General features: G+C 50.6%; 1 protein-coding gene across 1 annotated transcript in view; it reads right to left on the bottom strand.

The window, feature by feature from the left end:
- GPS2 (G protein pathway suppressor 2) overlaps positions 1–20,089 on the bottom strand; it is a 46,799-nt gene that overhangs the window by 18,148 nt on the left and 8,562 nt on the right. Inside the window, exons 2-10 of the mRNA XM_073564061.1 lie at positions 16,478–16,590; positions 16,285–16,394; positions 12,727–12,839; positions 12,183–12,262; positions 11,625–11,704; positions 11,378–11,546; positions 11,214–11,300; positions 11,063–11,142; positions 9,091–9,183 (exon numbers count right to left, since the gene is read on the bottom strand). Of these exons, the coding sequence (XP_073420162.1) occupies positions 9,091–9,183; positions 11,063–11,142; positions 11,214–11,300; positions 11,378–11,546; positions 11,625–11,704; positions 12,183–12,262; positions 12,727–12,839; positions 16,285–16,394; positions 16,478–16,590 (925 nt within the window). The remainder of the gene's footprint in view (positions 1–9,090; positions 9,184–11,062; positions 11,143–11,213; positions 11,301–11,377; positions 11,547–11,624; positions 11,705–12,182; positions 12,263–12,726; positions 12,840–16,284; positions 16,395–16,477; positions 16,591–20,089) is intronic.

Here is a 20,089-nt window from a genome sequence, read left to right as displayed (position 1 = left end):
TACCCCTTGTGACCTCATATCCCTTCTTTTGGCCCTGGAAGGAAACAAATAGAGCCCTACTCTTCCTCCAGCTGCTAGACCTCTCAATGTATTGTAATACTGCTCTTCTAACGTCTAGTGTATGGAACTTTTCTTCCTCTGGAGTAGAAGGGTTACTAAAAAATGAAGGGAGGTGGATCTCTTGATCTATGAAACTTCCCTGCTACCTTTGTTAAGTATGAGGGGTCTGGTTTTAATATTAGCTGATCCTGGAATGTCAAAAGAAAAGGGGGTTCTATTGAAAGTGCTTGTATGTCGCTAACTCTTCTGGCTGAGGTTAGTGCAACTAGTAGTACTGTTTTGAAGGATAGATGAGTAAGGGATATTGAATCTAATGGTTCAAAAGGAGGACGTGTTAGGGCCTCCAGTACCAGGTTCAAGTCCCAAGGAGGAACTCTGGGTATTTGTACCGGTTCGCTTCGCTCACAGGCCGAGATGAATCTGGCTATCCATCTATTGCCTGCCACGTTATAACTATAGAGGGCCCCTAGAGCCGACACGGGGACTTTTAGTGTGTTAACCGATAGTCCTAAATCTTTCCCTTTCTGTAGAAACTCTAGGATTGCGGTTATAGGAATTTCTCTGGAATCAGGAGCTGTGTGAAACTCCAAGAATTTTCTCTACACCCTGGTGTAAATTTTTGTCGTAGCCAATTTTCTATTTTGCAAGAGAGTATTGACTAACCCCTCCGAGAATCCTCTTGATCTCAACATTTCCCTTTCAAGTTCCAAGCCGTCAAGTGGAGATTGTCCACTTGAGGATGGAAGAGTGGCCCCTGCGAGAGGAGCCTGGGGGTTGAAGGAAGCACCCATGGGTCTGTCACTGACATTGCTTGCAGGCATGAAAACCATGGCCTCCTGGGCCAGAATGGCGCTATTAAGATTATTCGTGCTTCCTCAGTTCTGATCTTCCTGATCACCTGTGGTAGTAGTATGATTGGGGGAAATGCATGCGCCAGTTTGAACCGCCATGGGACTTGGAGGGCATCCAGAATTTCCGGATTGTCTGCCATTTTTAAAGAGACGAATCTTCGCACCTGCCTGTTCTCCCTGGTGGCGAAGAGATCTATCTGGGGAAGACCCCATAGTGACACGATGCGTGTGAATATTTGCTGATTCAGGCACCACTCTCCTTGCTGTAGTGTATGGCGGCTTAGAAAGTCTGCCTCTGAATTGTCTCTCCCTCTTATGTGGAGGGCTGAGAGAGACAAAAAATGTTTTTCGGCTAAAGACAAGATCTCTCTTGCGGAAGACATTAATACGACTGATCGAGTCCCGCCTTGCCTGTTCAGATATGCGACCACTGTGGTGTTGTCTGACAGGATCCTCACGTTTTCTCCTTGTAACTGCGGAAGAAAATGACAATGCATGACTAACCGCCTTTAGTTCTTTTAGGTTTGATGAATCCTGATCCTCACTTATATCCCATAGGCCTTGGGCGAAGGTGCTTCCCATATGAGCTCCCCATCCTGTGGGGCTGGCATCAGTAGTAATTATACGGGAGGGTGTTATCACCCATGGTACTCCTCCTGATAGGTTATCCTCCTCTAGCCACCATGCTAGGAGGTTAGGCCTGTCTGAGATAGTGATTTTTTTCCCAAAATTTCCACGGTCCTGAGTTTCCTCTAAGAGAATTTGATGCTGTAACTCTCTCGTGTGGAATTGAGCCCACTGAACTGCCGGGATGCAGGAAGTAAGGGACCCCAGGAGGGACATTGCTTTCTTTAAGGATGTGTGTGGCTTGTTTATTGCTGACCTGACCTTCGTTTTAATTGCTGTAATTTTTACCTGTGGCAGCAGACATTTTTGGCTTATGGAGTCTAGATGGAGACCCAGGAAGGACTGAACTGACTGTGGCTCGATTCTGGACTTCTTGAAGTTTATTATCCAACCCAGAGCCTGTAGGGATAAGATTGCATCAGCAACTCGCTTATTACATTGTCTAGCTGAGTTCCCGATTATCAAAAAAATCATCCAATTAGGGAACTATCAGTGTGTCCTGTCATAAGAAAGCCATTACTTCCAGCATCACCTTTGTAAAGACTCTTGGTGCGATGGAAAGGCCGAATGGCATGGCTGTGAATGAACTGATGGTGTTGTATGGTGCCCTCAAGGAAGACCGCCACTCTGAGGCATTTCTGGAATCTGTAATGGATGGGAAGATGATAATAGGCATCCTTCAGATCCAGGCCTGCCATCATACAATTGGGAAAAAGGAGTTTAATTGCAGATCTAATGGACTCCATTTTAAATTTATGATTTACTACACATGAATTTAGTTTCCTCAGGTTAATTATCCTCCTGAGTGAGCCATCTGGATTAGGTATCAGAAAGAAAGGAGAGTAAAATCCTCTCCCTTCCTGTCCTTTAGGCACCTGGACCAAAACTTTTTTGTTCAGCAGACTGAATCTCATTCTCTAAGGCCCGCTGTTGGACTGGTGAGCTGAGGGATGTTACAATGACTGAATTACGGGGTACGTGATGGAACTCTAATTTTAATCCTTCCCTAATAATGCCTAGGACCCAAGGGCTGGCCGTAATTTTCTCCCATTCCTGAAGGAAAAATTTTAGTCTCCCCCCCCCCCACTGGAGGGACTGGGTCCTTAGCTCCTATCCCTGCGGAAGGAGGATCCTCTAAACATAGCACCTTTGCCTTTTTCTTCCTCCGTGGCCCAGCGATTTTGATTCTCTGCTGGTCTTCCCTGCCAAATGGTCGTCTCCTAAACGCCCTCCTATAAAATGGGAGAGAGGGGTTAGGGAACCCTTTTTTCCTTTCTTTTGCTTTTGTAAGGATTTTGTCTAAGGTTTTCCCAAACAAAAACTCACCCTCACACGGTATGGCACAGAGCTTTGCCTTGGATTGGGTGTCACTTTTCCAGCTTTTAAGCCACAGGCTACATCTGGCGTTATTAAGCAAGCCTGCTGTTCTGGCTGCCATGCGTAGGGAATCGGCCAAAGCATCCGCCATATATGCCGCTGCGCCACGAATTAGTGGTATAGCAGCTCGTAGCTTGTCTCTGGAGACTTTTTGTTCTATTTGATGATCTAGTTGATCAATCCAGACCAGCATAGAGCGAGCTGTGCACGTACTGGCTATTGCCGGTTTAAATGTGCCCGTAGCTGCCTCCCATGCCCTCTTTAGTGAGGCATCAGCTTTCCAGTCCAGTGGGTCTTTTAGAATCCCTGCGTCTTCCACTGGTAAGGCAGACTGTTTTGAGGCGGAGGCGACTGCCGCATTGACCTTCGGGACCTTAGACCACGTTGACAACTCCTCGTTGCTGAAGGGGTACCTTCTTTTTGACGCCGAGGTAAGATAACCTCTCTGGTCCTGCTTCTCCCATTCCTTTTTCACTAAGGCTTTTATAGCTGGTATCATGGGAAAAGCTCTTCTCCTCCTCCTCCTGTTAATCCCGCAAACAATCTCTTTTGTTGTTTGCGGGTCCTTAGTCTCTGTGCATCCCATGGTGTTTCTCACAGATTTCACCAAGTTGTCCATGTTATCTAACGGAAAACATGAACGCCCCTCGATATCAGAGGAAGATGATGATGTGGACACATTGGAACTGTCCGAGACTACTGCTTCATCCTCATCCGTATCTAAGCTAACTGTTGCTGGCTTGTTAGTCTTAGTTTTCTTAGGTAAGCCGCCAGACTGGGTTAGGGCCTGTAATTCCTCCCTTATTATAGCCCGAATATCTGTGGCTGATGTTGAAGCCTGCTTTGCGGTTTCGTTAATGCATTTTTTGCACAGCCTCTTTGCATAAGAGTCCGGTAAAGGACTTGCAGAGAGTCATCCACTCACCCAGAGAAGCTGTAGGTACCGGCTCAGGCCGAGAAGGGGTTCTGCTGGCATGGCTTCTATCCGAGGAGCCACGATGTGAGTGATCTTTAGCTGCCGCTGTATCACCTGCTTGAGGATGCGTGTACTGTCTTTGGGAAGACATGCTTGCACGCTCTATCCATATCCCCACAGGTTTATATAGCCCCTTTCATTACCTGGTACCTACCCCCCAGGTGCACCTGCCTGCGGCGCAGCTAATTAGCATGCGACCGGCCTGAAATACAGAAGCCGGCGCCGCCATATTAAACATCTTTTTTTTCTTCTTCTTTCTGGAGGGGGCGGGGAGTGCTGCTCCAAGCTCTAATCTCGCACGGCTCTGTGAGACCGCACATGCGCTGTACACTGAGGAACCTCCGGTAACCCAGAAGTTCCTCCTTACCTCCAGGCAGCGCCGCCCATGCATCCTCCTGGACGCTGAAGCCCCGGGAACGCCAGAGATTACATGTTCCTCTCAGCTCCGCACTCCCACACGGACCGGGATGGCTGTCCTCCAAGATCCCGGTGGCGTGTATGTTATTAGAAAACGCCCGGTCGGCCTCACCCAGAACCGGTGTTTCTCATCACGCTGCTGGTGTCTCAGTCGAGGAGGGAGCCGGACTCCAGCATTCCCCCGTCGCTGCTTTCGGACCGGAACCCCTGCCGTTCGTGCAGACACTGCACAGGCGGTTCCTTGCCCCAGGTAAGCTTCTGTAGAAAATCCTGCAGTTCCCATGGAACAGGAAACCAACTGAGGAGGAGAGGCAGACCGCCCTCTTATCTCTGTAGGTTTCCTGTTCCTATGGGCAGATCCCTCTCTCCAAGTGGGTGCTGTCGTGGCGAAGAGTAAAAGTTTGGTACTAGGCCCCCAGTTGCAAATTTCCAGCCCCAGCAGTTATTAGAAGAGACTGACCGTGCTGTTCAATATGTTATTCAGCTTAGTAAAAATCTTGCTAACACCCATGTTCTAGTTTCCTCTTCTTTTCCAGATTCAGCAGAAACCGACACCTGCTATAACCTGAAGCCTGGCGATTTGGTAGTCGTGAAAAGGCAAGTCAGGAAGCACGGACTAGAACCCTTGTATGACGGTCCCTATGAAGTCCTCCTCATCACCCAACAAACCAATAGCAAATAAAAGGGGACATAATGTTTTGGTTTTTCGCATTTTCCATATTATTGGTAACCGCATGGGACAGCCTAAATTCCCCAACGTCCTTGAATAATAAGTTTATACAACATCATGAAAAATTACTGAGAGATTTGTTGGACAATTCCCAGTCTCTGGCAGACTGATGGATCTGCACGTATTCACCAGCGTCAGCCACAAGCATCCCCTTTTTGGCTATCCCTGTTCCACCAGAGGAGTTATTTGCTTGGACTGACTGTTCTGACACACTCACTAATAATGCCACAGATAATGCTAAGTTATGGAATTTAACTGTTGGTATACCTATTGTGGGATGGGTGGGATACCCCAGGTGGCAAGGTAACCTTTCAGGAAGCAATACACAACTTCCAATACTTGGCCTACAAAGGAGGGGCATGGGTCCCTAAGAATAAGACTAGTTTAATCAATCTGGGGCAAGTTCCAGCGTATGGTTTACAAGTCCGTTTCAATGTAACTTCACACTCTACTGATGCCTTCAAACCAATGTTGCTAGAAAGAAGGTTACATAACACGTCATGGGAATTTTCTAATTTGTTTCCCCAGGGTTCTAACGAAACCTGTGCCAGTATTCCTGGCAATATATCTTGTAATGAGTCCTCTGACTATGTGCCAGGAACCCCCACTTGTGGAAATCCCGATGTAGGTGATTGTAGTCCTTTAGGACAATCTCCAGCTTGGTGCATGCTTCAGAATGCATCTGCATTCATAGACTTAGCTCATAGATTGGTGCTGCAACATTCAGCCCTATGGGATTTACCTGATGACATGTTCTGGGTATGTGGAGACAATGCGTATAAATGGTTGCCAGTAGGGGTAAGAGGTACTTGTACTCTGGGTCGCTTGACCCCGGCCACCTTTGTTATTCCAAACACTTGGATACACAGGCTATACCCAAACATACATTATACAAAAGAGCTGCGGACAATTCACCCCGCCCTTCAGGGAGGCCACATATAGTGCAGATGAGTGTGGCCAATAAAATTGTCAGTTCTATTTTCATTTACCCAATGATTACACAAATGTGGGATAAATTGGTTAGGGCCACAGACTATCTAGATGATCAAATTTGGGATATATTGGACATACTTAACACTACTGTTGCTGTCCAAAATCAACTTATTATAGTCACTAATCAACATACTATAGTGCTGAACTACTTAACAGCAGCACAAGGGGCATGTGTCAGGTCATTGGACCCGCTTGCTGTCATTATATAGATCCTAACAGTACTATGAAGTTAAAGTTAGAAAATATTCAAAGACTCAGAGATCAATACAATAAAGACAGTGATCGTAATAAGGACAGCTGGTGGTCAGACACCTTCTCCTTTCTCAATCCAGCCAATTGGTTTAAGGGAATTGGGGGCTGGATAGCTGGGATCTTACAAAGCTTGTTACACATTGCTGCCTGTATCCTTGTTGTATATGTGATACTAAAACTTGTTCTTTGGTGTATTTCTGCATGTATTAGGAAATTCTACACTAAGCCAGCTAATGATGATACCAAAGGCGTCGTTGCCCCTGCTCTTCTCTGCACCGATCTCAAAAAAGGCTACTTGATGAAGATGTTGAAGCCAAGCAAATGGCTACCTACAAAAGATCACCACCACCGTCATCAAAAATTGTTATTTGTAAATTGCAGTATACACGGGCGACGGGTGCGCCGCGACAGCCATGACTGTTAACACGGCATCAGTCATGTGAAGACCAGTACCCCTCAAGCTGTTAGCTTGGGATAGCACCTCTGATGCTGCATATATGTTTAAAAAAAAATTTATCTAGGGGGGAATGTGAAGAGTTAATACTAAAATCAGAGATAAAGTTTCACTTCTCCATTTTTCCTGAAGGTTTCATTTCTCCGTTTTTGTTGCTGTAAGATAAATTTTTGTAATTGGCAAGGGCTGTCATGAAACCAGACTGTTCCCATCAGGTGCAAAGATAAGGGAGGCGGGGGTGTACTACTCTGAAGAATATGCCACTATACTACTTTCTATGACGGACATACCGTATATACTCGAATATAAGTCGAGATTTTCAGCCCAAAAAATTGGGCTGAAAGTCCCCCTCTCGACTTATATTCGAGTCATATACAAAGGGGTCGGAGGGGGCGGATGTGTCAGGTCATACTTACCCGTCCTGACGCTGTCTTGAGCCCCCAGCTTCTCCCCGTGCTCTCTCTTCCTGCCTTCAGCGGTCACGTGGTGCCGCTCATTAAAACTCATCAATATGCGCATATTGATGAGTTTTAATGAGCAGCACCACTTGACCGCTGAAGGCAGGAAGAGAGAGCGCGGAGAAGCTGGGGGCTCAAGACAGCGTCAGGACGGGTAAGTACAGCGATACTCACCTGTCCTGCGTCCATGGCTGCTTGCTGCTGTCTGTCATCGGTCAGTGACTTCAGACAGCAGAGGGCGCGGTGACGTGGTTAATGCGCGCCGCGCCCCCTGCAGTCTGAACGTCACTGACTGATGACGTGCAGATAGCGGTGAGCAGCCATGGACGCAGGACAGGTGAGAATCTGACACCCAGCGACGGAGAGGTGAGTATGTCATTTTTTTTATTTTTACATGCAGCAGCAGCAGCGGCAGCACATGGGGGAATAATCTAAGGAGCTTCTTATGGGGGCAGCATATGGGGGAACAATATGGAGCTTTTTGTGGGGGCAGCATATGAGGGAACAATATGGAGCTTCTTATGGGGGCAGCATATGAGGGAACAATATATGGAGCTTCTTATGGGGGCAGCATATGGGGGAATAATCTGGAGCTTCTTGTGGGGGCAGCATATGGGGGAATAATCTAAGGAGCTTCTTATGGGGCAGCATATGAGGGAACAATATATGGAGCTTCTTATGGGGGCAGCATATGAGGGAACAATATATGGAGCTTCTTATGGGGGCAGCATATGAGGGAACAATATATGGAGCTTCTTATGGGGGGGCAGCATATGGGGGAATAATCTGGAGATTCTTGTGGGGGCAGCATATGAGGGAACAATCTATGGAGCTTCTTATGGGAGCAGCATATGGGGGAATAATCTATGGAGTTTCTTCTGAGGACACCATATGGGGGAATAATCTATGGAGCATTTCCCACCCTAGACTTATACTCGAGTCAATAAGTTCTCCCAGTTTTTTGTGGCAAAATTAGGGGGGTCGACTTATACTCGGATCGACTTATACGGTATATGTAGTTTCCGGTTTCCATGCAATATTATTGGCTTATAAAGTGAAATGATTTTATTGGTAGTTGAGAACTTTGCATAATTAAGCAAAATATTATAAAGAAGTGACTACAATAAACAGGTTACCGATCTCTTTGGATCGTCCCATACAGAGACATGTCTCCGTTTGGTCATTTGAGTTGCTAGCAACACTCTGTGGAATAATTTGGACATCACTGGCTCAACCGTGAAGGGTTAATTTAACTCTCTCCCTAACAAGACGATGCACCGTCCATTACACAAGACAGCACCAGACGATTCCTGGACACTGACATATTACCAAGATAAAATGAAAGTTGTTCCTCCACAATCCTCTAAACGAGAAGATGGCGACCCCACGAGCCCGATCCCCTGCAGTGGTCACATTACAGTGCTTTCCTGATCTCCTGTCTTAAACATGGGAGGTTGTTCTATTGAAGGCTCTCGTTTATGGTGCTGTCCTGGGCGGAGGAGTAACGGCGTGGCAGCCATGGAGGCCTGCTCTCAGGTGGTCGATGTGATGACAGAAGCCCCCACAGCATCGAACCACAGAATCTACAATCCCAGCTCTGGTGCAAGGAGCGCAGCTGTGAACTGCCAACTGCAGCCGCAGTGTAGAGACCGAGTGCAGCTCCTGAGCCTGCTCCATACGGCATCAGTGACTTCTGCTGGGAAGGGTTAATCTCCGCCTGCACAGTCAGGGATGATGGTGGTGGTAGTCGTGTTACAGTCATTACTACAAGAGTCTGATTTACCCGAAGCCTCGGCCGCCTACAATACAATCCTGTTAAAAGGAGGCGCACTGACGGCAGGAACTTCTGCCCCCAACACCGCCCCACCAGCGAGCGCGCAGCTATCAGCTCTTACCTTGGTCGGCTGCATGGGCACAGCTATCGGCGGAGCTGTCAAAAGTGTCTGCGAGGGGTGCAGAGCCTGGGGGTGCATGGGCCGAAGGGTAGACTGAGGAGAGAGATGTGGAAGTGTAAGAAAAAAACTGTAATGTCCAAATACAAGCACAGAAGTACAGCAGGACACCCCTATGGTACACAGACGGGGGAGCGCGACTGGAATCCACACCGCCACGTGGAGGGGTCCCGTGCCTCTCGCGTAACATCAGATATACCCCGCTTGCTCCGGGACACACGACATGACGGAGAGCGGATATACCCCGCGTGCTCCGGGACACACGACATGACAGAGCGGATATACCCCGCGTGCTCCGGGACACACGACATGACAGAGCGGATATACCCCGCGTGCTCCGGGACACACGACATGAAAGAGCGGCTATACCCCGCGTGCTCCGGGACACACGACATGACAGAGCGGATATACCCCGCGTGCTCCGGGACACACGACATGACAGAGCGGATATACCCCGCGTGCTCCGGGACACACAACATGACAGAGCGGATACACCCCGCGTGCTCCGGGACACACGACATGACGGAGAACGAATACACCCCTCGTGCTCCGGGACACACGACATGACAGAGCAGATATACCCCGCGTGCTCCGGGACACACGACATGACGGAGAGCGGATATACCCCGCGTGCTCCGGGACACACGACATGACGGAGAGCGGATATACCTCGCGTGCTCCGGGACACACGACATGACGGAGAGCGGATATACCTCGCGTGCTCCGGTACACACGACATGACGGAGAGCGGATACACCCCTCGTGCTCCGGTACACACGACATGACCGAGAACGAATACACCCCGCGTGCTCCAGGACACACGACATGACGGAGAGCGGATATACCCCGCGTGCTCCGGGACACACGACATGACGGAGAGCGGATATACCTCGCGTGCTCCGGGACACACGACATGACGGAGAGCGGATATACCTCGCGTGCTCCGGTACACACGACATGACGGAGAGCGGATACACCCCTCGTGCTCCGGTACACACGACATGACGGAGAACGAATACACCCCGCGTGCTCCAGGACACACGACATGACGGAGAGCGGATATACCCCGCGGGCTCCAGGACACACGACATGACGGAGAGCGGATATACCCCGCGTGCTCCGGTACACACGACATGACGGAGAACGAATACACCCCTCGTGCTCCGGGACACACGACATGACAGAGCGGATATACCCCGCGTGCTCCGGTACACACGACATGACGGAGAACGAATACACCCCTCGTGCTCCGGGACACACGACATGACAGAGCGGATATACCCCGCGGGCTCCAGGACACACGACATGACGGAGAGCGGATATACCCCGCGTGCTCCGGTACACACGACATGACGGAGAACGAATACACCCCTCGTGCTCCGGGACACACGACATGACAGAGCGGATATACCTCGCGTGCTCCGGGACACACGACATGACGGAGAGCGGATACACCCCTCGTGCTCCGGTACACACGACATGACGGAGAACGAATACACCCCGCGGGCTCCAGGACACACGACATGACGGAGAGTGGATATACCCCGCGGGCTCCAGGACACACGACATGACGGAGAGCGGATACACCCCGCGTGCTCCGGGACACACGACATGACGGAGAGCGGATACACCCCGCGTGCTCCGGGACACACGACATGACGGAGAGCGGATACACCCCGCATGCTCCGGGACACACGACATGAAGGAGAGCGGATACACCCCGCGTGCTCCGGGACACACGACATGACGGAGAGCGGATACACCCCGCATGCTCCGGGACACATGACATGACAGAGCGGATATACCCCGCGGGCTCCAGGACACACGACATGACGGAGAGTGGATATACCCCGCGTGCTCCAGGACACACGACATGACGGAGAGTGGATATACCCCGCGGGCTCTGGATACTCACTGAGTCAGTGAATCCGGACTGCTGATTGGCATGTTCCAGCTGCTTCTGGAGCGGGATGGTGCTGCTCGGAGGCATAAACCCTGCAGGGGATAGAGAGGTCAGACAGCAGGGCCTCGGCTCCTGATGGCCACAGAAGGGACAATGCACAAACCTGCATGAGCTCCGGGATAGTGGCCATGCACCGTGTACCCTGGCTGCTGGTGAGACAGGTACTGCATGGTGGGGAAGGCGGCTGGACCTGCAGAAAGACGGACACTGGGTGATCACGGGCACATACGGCGTAACCATCACACGTGTACATGGACCCCCTCTAACCTCGGATCGGCTGGCTGCCTGTGTAAGTGACGGGCCCTGCCTGGCCGGCACCAAAGCTGTGCTGTGCTTGATTGACAGTGTATGGGCTGTGGCCTGCCTGACTACTTGGGTACTGACCATGCTCAGAGGCCGTGGGGCTGAAGGACGGTTGTGTGGGGTAGTGACGACCCTGAAGAGACAATTCATTGACTGGAGGAGAACGTCAGATACAAGCAGAAAACATTTGGGAAAAGCACATAAAGCCGACCGTTATCACTGGGGGTCCGAACATCTGCTTGGCCCGATCAGCCATGAGAGAGCTGTGACGGGAATGGCCTCCAGGACTCCCTGCAATAGGAAAAAGACGTCAGGGGGCGGAAAGGGTTAACTCAGAATGAAGGGTGGGCGGCTTTATGGACCCCGCGATGCCGACTACATCCACACTTAATGCCCATGGCTCAGAGGTGCTGCTGGGTCCTGCACCCACCGCTGGCCTCCCATTAGTGACTGACCGCTCACTCTCTTCTGTCACTTGCTCCACGCCGGAGATTTCATGCCGTCATCCCCGATACCATCACATGAGCCCCAGGTGTTGGGAGAGCCCGACTATCGATTCCAGGAATGACAGTGCAGGTCACAGAGGGCGATGCCGGAGAGCTCCATGTGTCGGACCCCCGCACTCGTGGTGGATTTGTATAACACGGAGGCACGGACGTTATCCACTTTGCAGGGGCTCACAGGTGACATTGCTTTAGATCTAAAACCCTGCGGACAGGATCCCTTATAGGAACTCGTGCACATAGGGGAACGTGTGTAAGAGTCTTACCTTGCATATTAAGGATATGCGTCCCTGTGTGCATTACCATGCCCTGCTGGTAGGCGGCAGACGTGAGCGTGGTGAGGTCACTGAACCAAAAAGACAAGGTACCTGAGATCAGAATCTTCCAGGACCCCCAGAGACCCTCAAACTACCCCAATCCACAAGGGCCTGTACTCCCGAGAGGGGGCTTTACTCCAGAGCGGGGGCCAATAACACTGAGCAGGGGATCAATTATACTGAAGAGGGGTCTGTATTCCAGAGCGGGGGCCAATACTGAGGAGAGGTCTGTACCCCAGAGAGGGCGCCAATAATACTGAGGAGGGGGCTCTACTCCAGAGCAGGGGCCAATAACACTGAGGAGGGGTCTGTACTCCAAAGTGGGGGCCAATAACACTAAGGAGAGGTCTGTAGTCCAGAGCAGGGACCAATAATATTGAGGAGGGGTCTGTACTCCAGAGCAAGGGCCAATACCGGGGAGGAGTCTGTACTCGAGAGCGGGGGCCAATACCGAGGAGGGGTCTGCACTCCTGAGAAGGCCACCATCACTGACCTCTGCTCCTTCCGCCTCCTCTTCTCCTCCTCATGGAGAACCTTCTTCAGCTGTAGGAACAGTTGGTGCTTTTCTTCCTGCAGTTTATTCAGCTTATCCTGCAGCTTCATAATCTGAGGAGACGTCAGGAAGACGAAGAAACGGAGACGTGAGAAGGAACAAAGGACGAACAAGCAACAAACCAATAAAGTCAGATCTTTACTAACTATAAAGCTATAAACCCACTGCTCGAGTCCCTGGATCCAGAGAAACCGACCTTGGAAACTGGGTCCCCTAATGAAGCAGGGAATTGTGGACTGACCACCACTATTCCCATCCTGTCCGCGGAGGTCGGCACCCTGTACATACGATGTTGCGCACCCGCTCAATGAAAACTATCACTCCTTGACCCCCATCACATATCACTAGATGTGGTGATAAACTACTAACAAGGCAGCTTCATCCCACAAGGACGTATTTCATGGGTGGTGGACAACACAGAGGGACGACCTAACGAAGCTCTACTGGAACCGCAAATAAATGTGCTGAGTGTTATGAAGATAACGGTCCCAACGCGGTCCCCCCACCCTCTGGTTATCCAGGAGAATCCCGCGGTCCCCCCACCCTCTGGTTATCCAGGAGAATCCCGCGGTCCCCCCACCCTCTGGTTATCCAGGAGAATCCACAAAGAGAAAATAATGATGAAAGGGAACGGTGCTATGAAAGGCACAATAGCTCCACAGACCGTGAAGGGGATAAGTGTAGGCAGCGTTTATCACCAAAGACACATGGCGTAGAAATACCCAAAGGCCTTCTCCTTAAAGTACTGACGCCCTCCTGCACCCTACCGGACTCCGCTATGTACAGTTAGGTCCATATATATTTGGACAGACAACATTTTTCTAATTTTGGTTCTAGACATTACCACAATGAATTTTAAACAAAACAATTCAGATGCAGTTGAAGTTCAGACTTTCAGCTTTCTTTTGAGGGTCTCCACATTAACATTGGATGAAGGGTTTAGGAGTTTCAGCTCCTTAACATGGGCCACCCTGTTTTTAAAGGGACCAAAAGTAATTGGACAGATTAAATAATTGTAAATAAAATGTTCATTTCTAGTTCTTGGCTGAAAACCCTTTGTTGGCAATGACTGCCTGAAGTCTTGGACTCATGGCCATCACCAGACGCTGTGTTTCCTCCTTTTTGATGCTCTGCCAGGCCTTCACTGCGGTGGTTTTCAGTTGCTGTTTGGTTGTGGGCCGTTCTGTCTGAAGTTTAGTCTTTAACAAGTGAAATGCATGCTCAATTGGGTTGAGATCAGGTGACTGACTTGGCCATTGTAGAATTTTCCACTTCTTTGCTTTAGTAAACTCCTGGGTTGCTTTGGCTTTATCTTTTGGGTCATTGTCCATCTGTAGTATGAAACGACGACCAATCAGTTTGGCTGCATTTGGCTGGATCTGAGCACACAGTATGGCTCTGAATACCTCAGAATTCATTCGGCTGCTTCTGTCCTGTGTCCCATCATCAATAAACACCAGTGACCCAGTGCCACTGGCAGCCATGCATGCCCAAGCCATCACACTGCCTCCGCCGTGTTTTACAGATGATGTGGTATGCTTTGGTGTTATGAATGGGTCACCGAGGAGGAAAAAAACAACACAAAGTCTCAGAAAACCAGAGTGGTTGGTAACTATACAGATTCCTGATCTTACCACACAACCAGCAGCACCAGTGGAGCGTTCCTACGATGATCCTAGACGCCTTGTCACAACCAGAGAGCTACATAAGCCCAAAGCAGGAAAAGAGGAAAACTAACTGCCCCAGAGCAGACCCCAAAGGAAAGACAACCCCCCACATGTATTGACGGCGAAACAAGATGAAAACACAAAAGCAGGAAAATAGGCTGAGCAAACGATGGGGCCCAACTAACTAGAGAGGAAAGGAAAGGAAAGACACTGTCTGCAATCTGCCAAAAAACCCTACCAAAATAATGTCCAACACTTCTGATAGCAAAATTAACCCTGAAGTCACTAGACTTCTCCCACTATATCAGCACTCTGAAATATTCTGAGACAGAGCAAAGAGGCCAATCTAATAAGGGACCAAAAGGCAAATACAGATAAATAGGAGTGGAAATTCAGCACAGCCCAGCAGGGGCTGGCTGACCACAAAAAACTGAATTGACCAACAAGAGCAAGTGTGCACAATAGCAAAAACAAACATAACTTGAGAAGACTGGAACAGAGCTGAAGTCCAAGACCTGAGAAGCAGACTGAATCACCAGCACCAGGATAGGGCGTCTGCTGTCTTATATCCAGTCTGATACTCCAGAGATCCAATCGCTATCCTCCTCATCAGGTGGCAGATCACTACTAATTAAACCAACCTCACTACCCCTGTCACCACCAGAGGGAGAACGGAAGGAGGAGCAGAAAATGAGTTCACAACACTTTGGATCATAAGCTGTGCCACGCCTTCGCCATACTTTTCGCTTTCCATCATTCTGGTAGAGGATGATCTTGGTTTCATCTGTCCAAAGAATGTTCTTCCAGAACTGTGCTGGCTTTTTTAGATGTTTTTTTTAGCAAAGTCCAGTCTAGCCTTTTGATTCTTGATGCTTATGAGTGGCTTGCACCGTGCAGTGACCCCTCTGTAGTCACTTTCATGCAATCTTCTCTTTATGGTAGATTTGGATATTGATACGCCTGCCTCCTGGAGAGTGTTGGTCACTTGGTTGGCTGTTGTGAAGGGGTTTCTCTTCACCATGGAGACTATTCTGTGATCATCCACCACTGTTGTCTTCCGTGGGCGCCCAGGTCTTTTTGCATTGATGAGTTCACCAGTGCTTTCTTTCTTTCTCAGGATGTACCAAACTGTAGATTTTGCCACTCCTAATGTTGTAGCAATTTCTCAGATGTTTTTTTTCTGTTTTTGCAGCTTAAGGATGGCTTGTTTCACCTGCATGGAGAGCTCCTTTGACCGCATGTTTTCTTCACAGCAAAACCTTCCAAATGCAAGCACCACACCTCAGGTCAACTCCAGGCCTTTTATCTGCTTGAGAAGAACATAACGAAGGGATTGCCCACACCTGTCCATGAAATAGCCTTGGAGTCAATTGTCCAATTACTTTTGGTCCCTTTAAAAACAGGGTGGCACATGTTAAGGAGCTGAAACTCCTAAACCCTTTAAACCCTTCCTCCAATGTTAATGTGGATACCCTCCAATGAAAGCTGAAAGTCTGAACTTCAACTGCATCTGAATTGTTTTGTTTAAAATTCATTGTGGTAATGTCTAGAACCAAAATTAGAAAAAAGTGTTGTCTGTCCAAATATATATGGACCTAACTATAACACCCCCCCCCCAATTTATCTGCTTCCAGCACAGTATACACCCCCCCCCCAAATTATCAGCTTCCGGCACAGTATACACCCCCTCCCCCCCTAATTTATCTGCTTCCGGCAGAGTATACACCCCCTCCCCCCCCTAGCTCGAAAAGAATGTGGAGGACGGCTAGGGACGACATTTGGGTCTGTCTTGGTCGTCTCAGCGCTCCAGGTGTCAGAAATGGCCGCTCACCTGCTCCCGGGTCTCCTCCAGGGACATCCTCTCCTCCATCTCTTTCTTCCGCCGTCTCTCCTGCTCGTCCCGCAGCTTCTGCTCCATCATCTTATCCACCTCCTCCTCCTCTGTGAAACGTCACACAGACACTTGTCAGCGAGCACCCCCCAGCTCCGTCCCAGGCCCATGGTGTCACCTCCTGTAGGCCTACCTTGTCTCTTGCGCTCCCGCTCCATCATCACATGCTTGTGGAGGGCTCGCGCCATCGTGTTGGACAGCTTGGGTCGTTCTAATAGGGCCGGCATAGTGGGGTCACGGCGGGCACTGCAAGCATTACAGGAGAGATATCAGAGTGCAGAGTGGCGGGTGGGAATCTTAAGGGGAAACGTTGGGGGCCGGGACAGCATGAAAGTGATATATTGGGGGCCATGGCGATATATCGGGTGTTGGGCAGAACAGCGGACTTATTTCAGGGGCTGTAGTGAAATATCCGAGGCCGCAGTGATATTTCGGGGGCCGCGCTCTTTTATTGGGGACTGTGGTGATATTTCGGGGTCGCTCTTGTATCAGGGGCGGAGGTGATATTTCGAGGGTCGCGCTCTTGTATTGGGGGGCTGTGGTGATCTCTCATGGGCCGCGCTCTTTTATCGGGTGCTGTGGTGATATTTCGGGGGCCGTGCTCCTGTATCGGGGCTGTGGTGATATTTCGGGGGTCGCGCTCTTGTATCGGGGGCTGTGGTGATATTTCGGGGGTCGCGCTCCTGTATCGGGGGTTGTGGTGATATTTCGGGGGCCGCGGCGATATTTCGGGGGCCGCGCTATTGTATCGGGGGGCTGTGGCGATATTTCGGGGGCCGCGCTATTGTATCGGGGGGCTGTGGCGATATTTCGGGGGCCGCGCTATGTATAATAGGTTCTATGTGAGATGCATGTCCCTAATGAATCAGCCCACAGGCTGCGCCCCTGGGCAGAGGGGACACGATATTCTCCTTTTGTCCGCCCTCCCCCCACCTTTGTAATTCCCACAGTAAACATCGGCAGGCTCCGGCCACCTGCGGCTTTTGTAATGTATGTCTGGCCTGCCGCTTTTCTATTGGCCGGCCCTCCGTATCTGTGTGATATATTGTGTCCTGTGAGTAAAGTGTTGTCAGACTGGAAATACGTGGAGAAGCAGTGATCTTTTATATTCGCCCCTGATGTGCGTACTGATCTGAAGGATAAGATGGCCGAGCGGACCAGGATAGAGCTAGCCAAGATGAAGATGGCAGAGCGGACAAAAGTGCAGCTGGCCAAGATGGAGATGGCAGAGCGGAGAGAGGCGAGTCAGCGAGGAGGGGGAGCTCTGGCTTTCGACCAGGTACCTTCAACAGTAAGCCACAAAAAGATCCAGTATAATGCATTCCGACAGTTGGGGGAGGCAGAGGAAGACATTGATGGCTTTCTGCAGGACTTTGAGCGGCAGTGTGCCCTTCATCAAGTGAAGCCGGAGGAACGGGTTCAGATTCTGGCCAGCAAGCTGACAGGCCGGGCAGCGGACGCCTATCGCACGGTACCTGATGAAGACTGTATGGACTATGAGCGGATCAAAGAAGTGATCTTGGCCTGGTATGCGCTGACACCAGAGGCCTACTGCCAAAAGTTCCGCGGACTTATAAAACGCGTAACCGATACCCACGCTGAATGGGCCTGTAAATTACGGCGGTCACTACTACAGGTGGTACAAGGGAGCCAAGCAACCACTAAGGAGGACGTCCTCCAGCTCTTTCTTTTAGAACGATTCTTTAATGGACTAAACCCCGAGACACAGGAATGGCTTCAGGACAGGCGGCCAACGACTCTTGAGGAAGCCGCTCGTCTGGCCGATGAACATCATGATGCCAGGAGGCCGCAGTTCTCCGGATCAAAGGTGGTCACTAGGGGCCCGCCCATGGACCTGGAGGGCCCCAAACCACCGAAGACTGTAGGGAGACCAGCTAGAAACCCGGCCTCCCACAGTCCCCCTTGGGCGCGATGCCACACCTGCGCCACCTGCAAAGACAATGCCCCAACCGGACTCAGCATACCCAGTGGCCAAAGGCAGGAACAGCTACCTTCTGCTGGGCTGCTGTACACTGCTACCAAGGCGAAGTTGACCCGGCATTGGGGGCTACAACTAACCAAGGGGTGGAAGAGATGGAGGAAGTGCTGCATGAAGTAGACCCCGTGCAGGCAGCCCAGGCAGATAGTCGACAACAGCATCGACAGGTCGTGTGGGTTAATGGGAAACGTATGCAGGGACTAAGATTCCGGAGCAACTTTGACCCTTGCGAAGCCTCATCTCGTCCGGGACCAAGAGAAGACGGACCGGACAGTGGCAGTCCGTGTAGCAGGGGGAGCTATACATCAACTGCCCACTGCCAGGATTCACCTGAACTGGGGAATCGGGGATGGCCTTGTTGAGGTCGGCTTGATGGAGGATTTGCCTGCAGACGTCTTGCTGGGAAATGACTTGGGGCCCATGTTGTCTGCATTCTCGGTGGCCCCTCTGGCTGAGACCTATCCTGTGACCACCCGGAGACAAGCTCGAGCTGCGGAGGCGGAATCACACTCCGAGGAGGCCCAGGTAAGACATCCCAGCCCTGCACGTATTCCCATAGCCAGACACATTTCTTGGGCCACCCCAGATGAATTTGAGGGAGTTACTTGAGGATCCTTCATTAGAGGGATATCGTGGGAAGACACAGGAGGGGAGAGGAGTACTGGAAGGGGAACAGTTTGTATGGAAGCAGGGACTCCTCTACTGGATCACAGAGCAGCACCACACAGGGACGAGCCCCACTATAAAACAGCTGGTAGTTCCCAAGAAGTATAGGCAGGAGCTACTGCGAATCTCCCATGATATACCCTTGGCCGGGCACTTCGGCGTCAGTCGCACCAGGCATCATCTGACACAAAACTTCTTTTGGCTGGGGGTAACCTATGATGTTCGTCAGTACTGCCAGACCTGTGACAGTTGTCAGCGCATTGGCAAGAGGGGGGAATCGATGCAAGGCCAAATTACGCCCCCTCCCCATTGTGGAGGAACCATTTAGCCGAGTAGCGGTTGATCTGATAGGGCCGTTAGCCAAACCCAGCCCGTCCGGGAAAAAGTATATATTGACAGTGGTAGATTATGCCATACGGTATCCAGAGGCGGTTGCGTTACCTAACATACTGGCAGAGACGGTGGCGGCCGCCCTGCTCCAGGTTTTCTCACGGGTTGGATTTCCCCGGGAGATTATCTCGGACCAGGGGTACCCAGTTTACAGCAGAGGTGACCAACCAACTGTGGAAGCTGTGCGGCGTAAAGTCCATTAGAAGCGCCCCGTACCACCCGCAAACCAATGGGTTGTGTGAACGCTTTAACGGGACATTAAAACAGCTCATTGGGACTTTTACCAGGACCTACAGGGACTGGGAGAAATTCTTGACACACCTCCTGTTTGCCTATCGGGAGGTGCCCCAAGAATCTACGGGGTTCTCCCCGTTCGAGCTGGTATACAGGAGACGGGTAAGGGGACCCCTAGACTTAGTGCTGGAACACTGGGAAGGGGAGGGCCTCATAGAAGGGGTACCTATTGTACCCTATGTGCTGGAATTCCGGGACCGCCTACAGGAGCTGACTCAGGCTGTACGTGAGAACATGCAGGCGACCCAGTGGCGCCAGCGCGTATGGTACGATCGGAGGGCCAGAGAACACACTTTGGGAATAGGACAGAAGGTCCTGGTGTTAGAGCCTACTAAGCAGAATAAGTTTCAAGCTGCATGGCAGGGGCCCTACCAGGTAGTGGGGAAAATAGCCAAC

This window comes from Dendrobates tinctorius, unplaced genomic scaffold (assembly GCF_039654945.1).
Source record: "Dendrobates tinctorius isolate UK_male_01 unplaced genomic scaffold, ASM3965494v1 ptg000424l, whole genome shotgun sequence".
Taxonomy (NCBI): Eukaryota; Metazoa; Chordata; class Amphibia; order Anura; family Dendrobatidae; genus Dendrobates; species Dendrobates tinctorius.
Note: the sequence above shows the minus strand (reverse complement) of the source record. Positions and strands in the feature narration are given on the sequence as shown.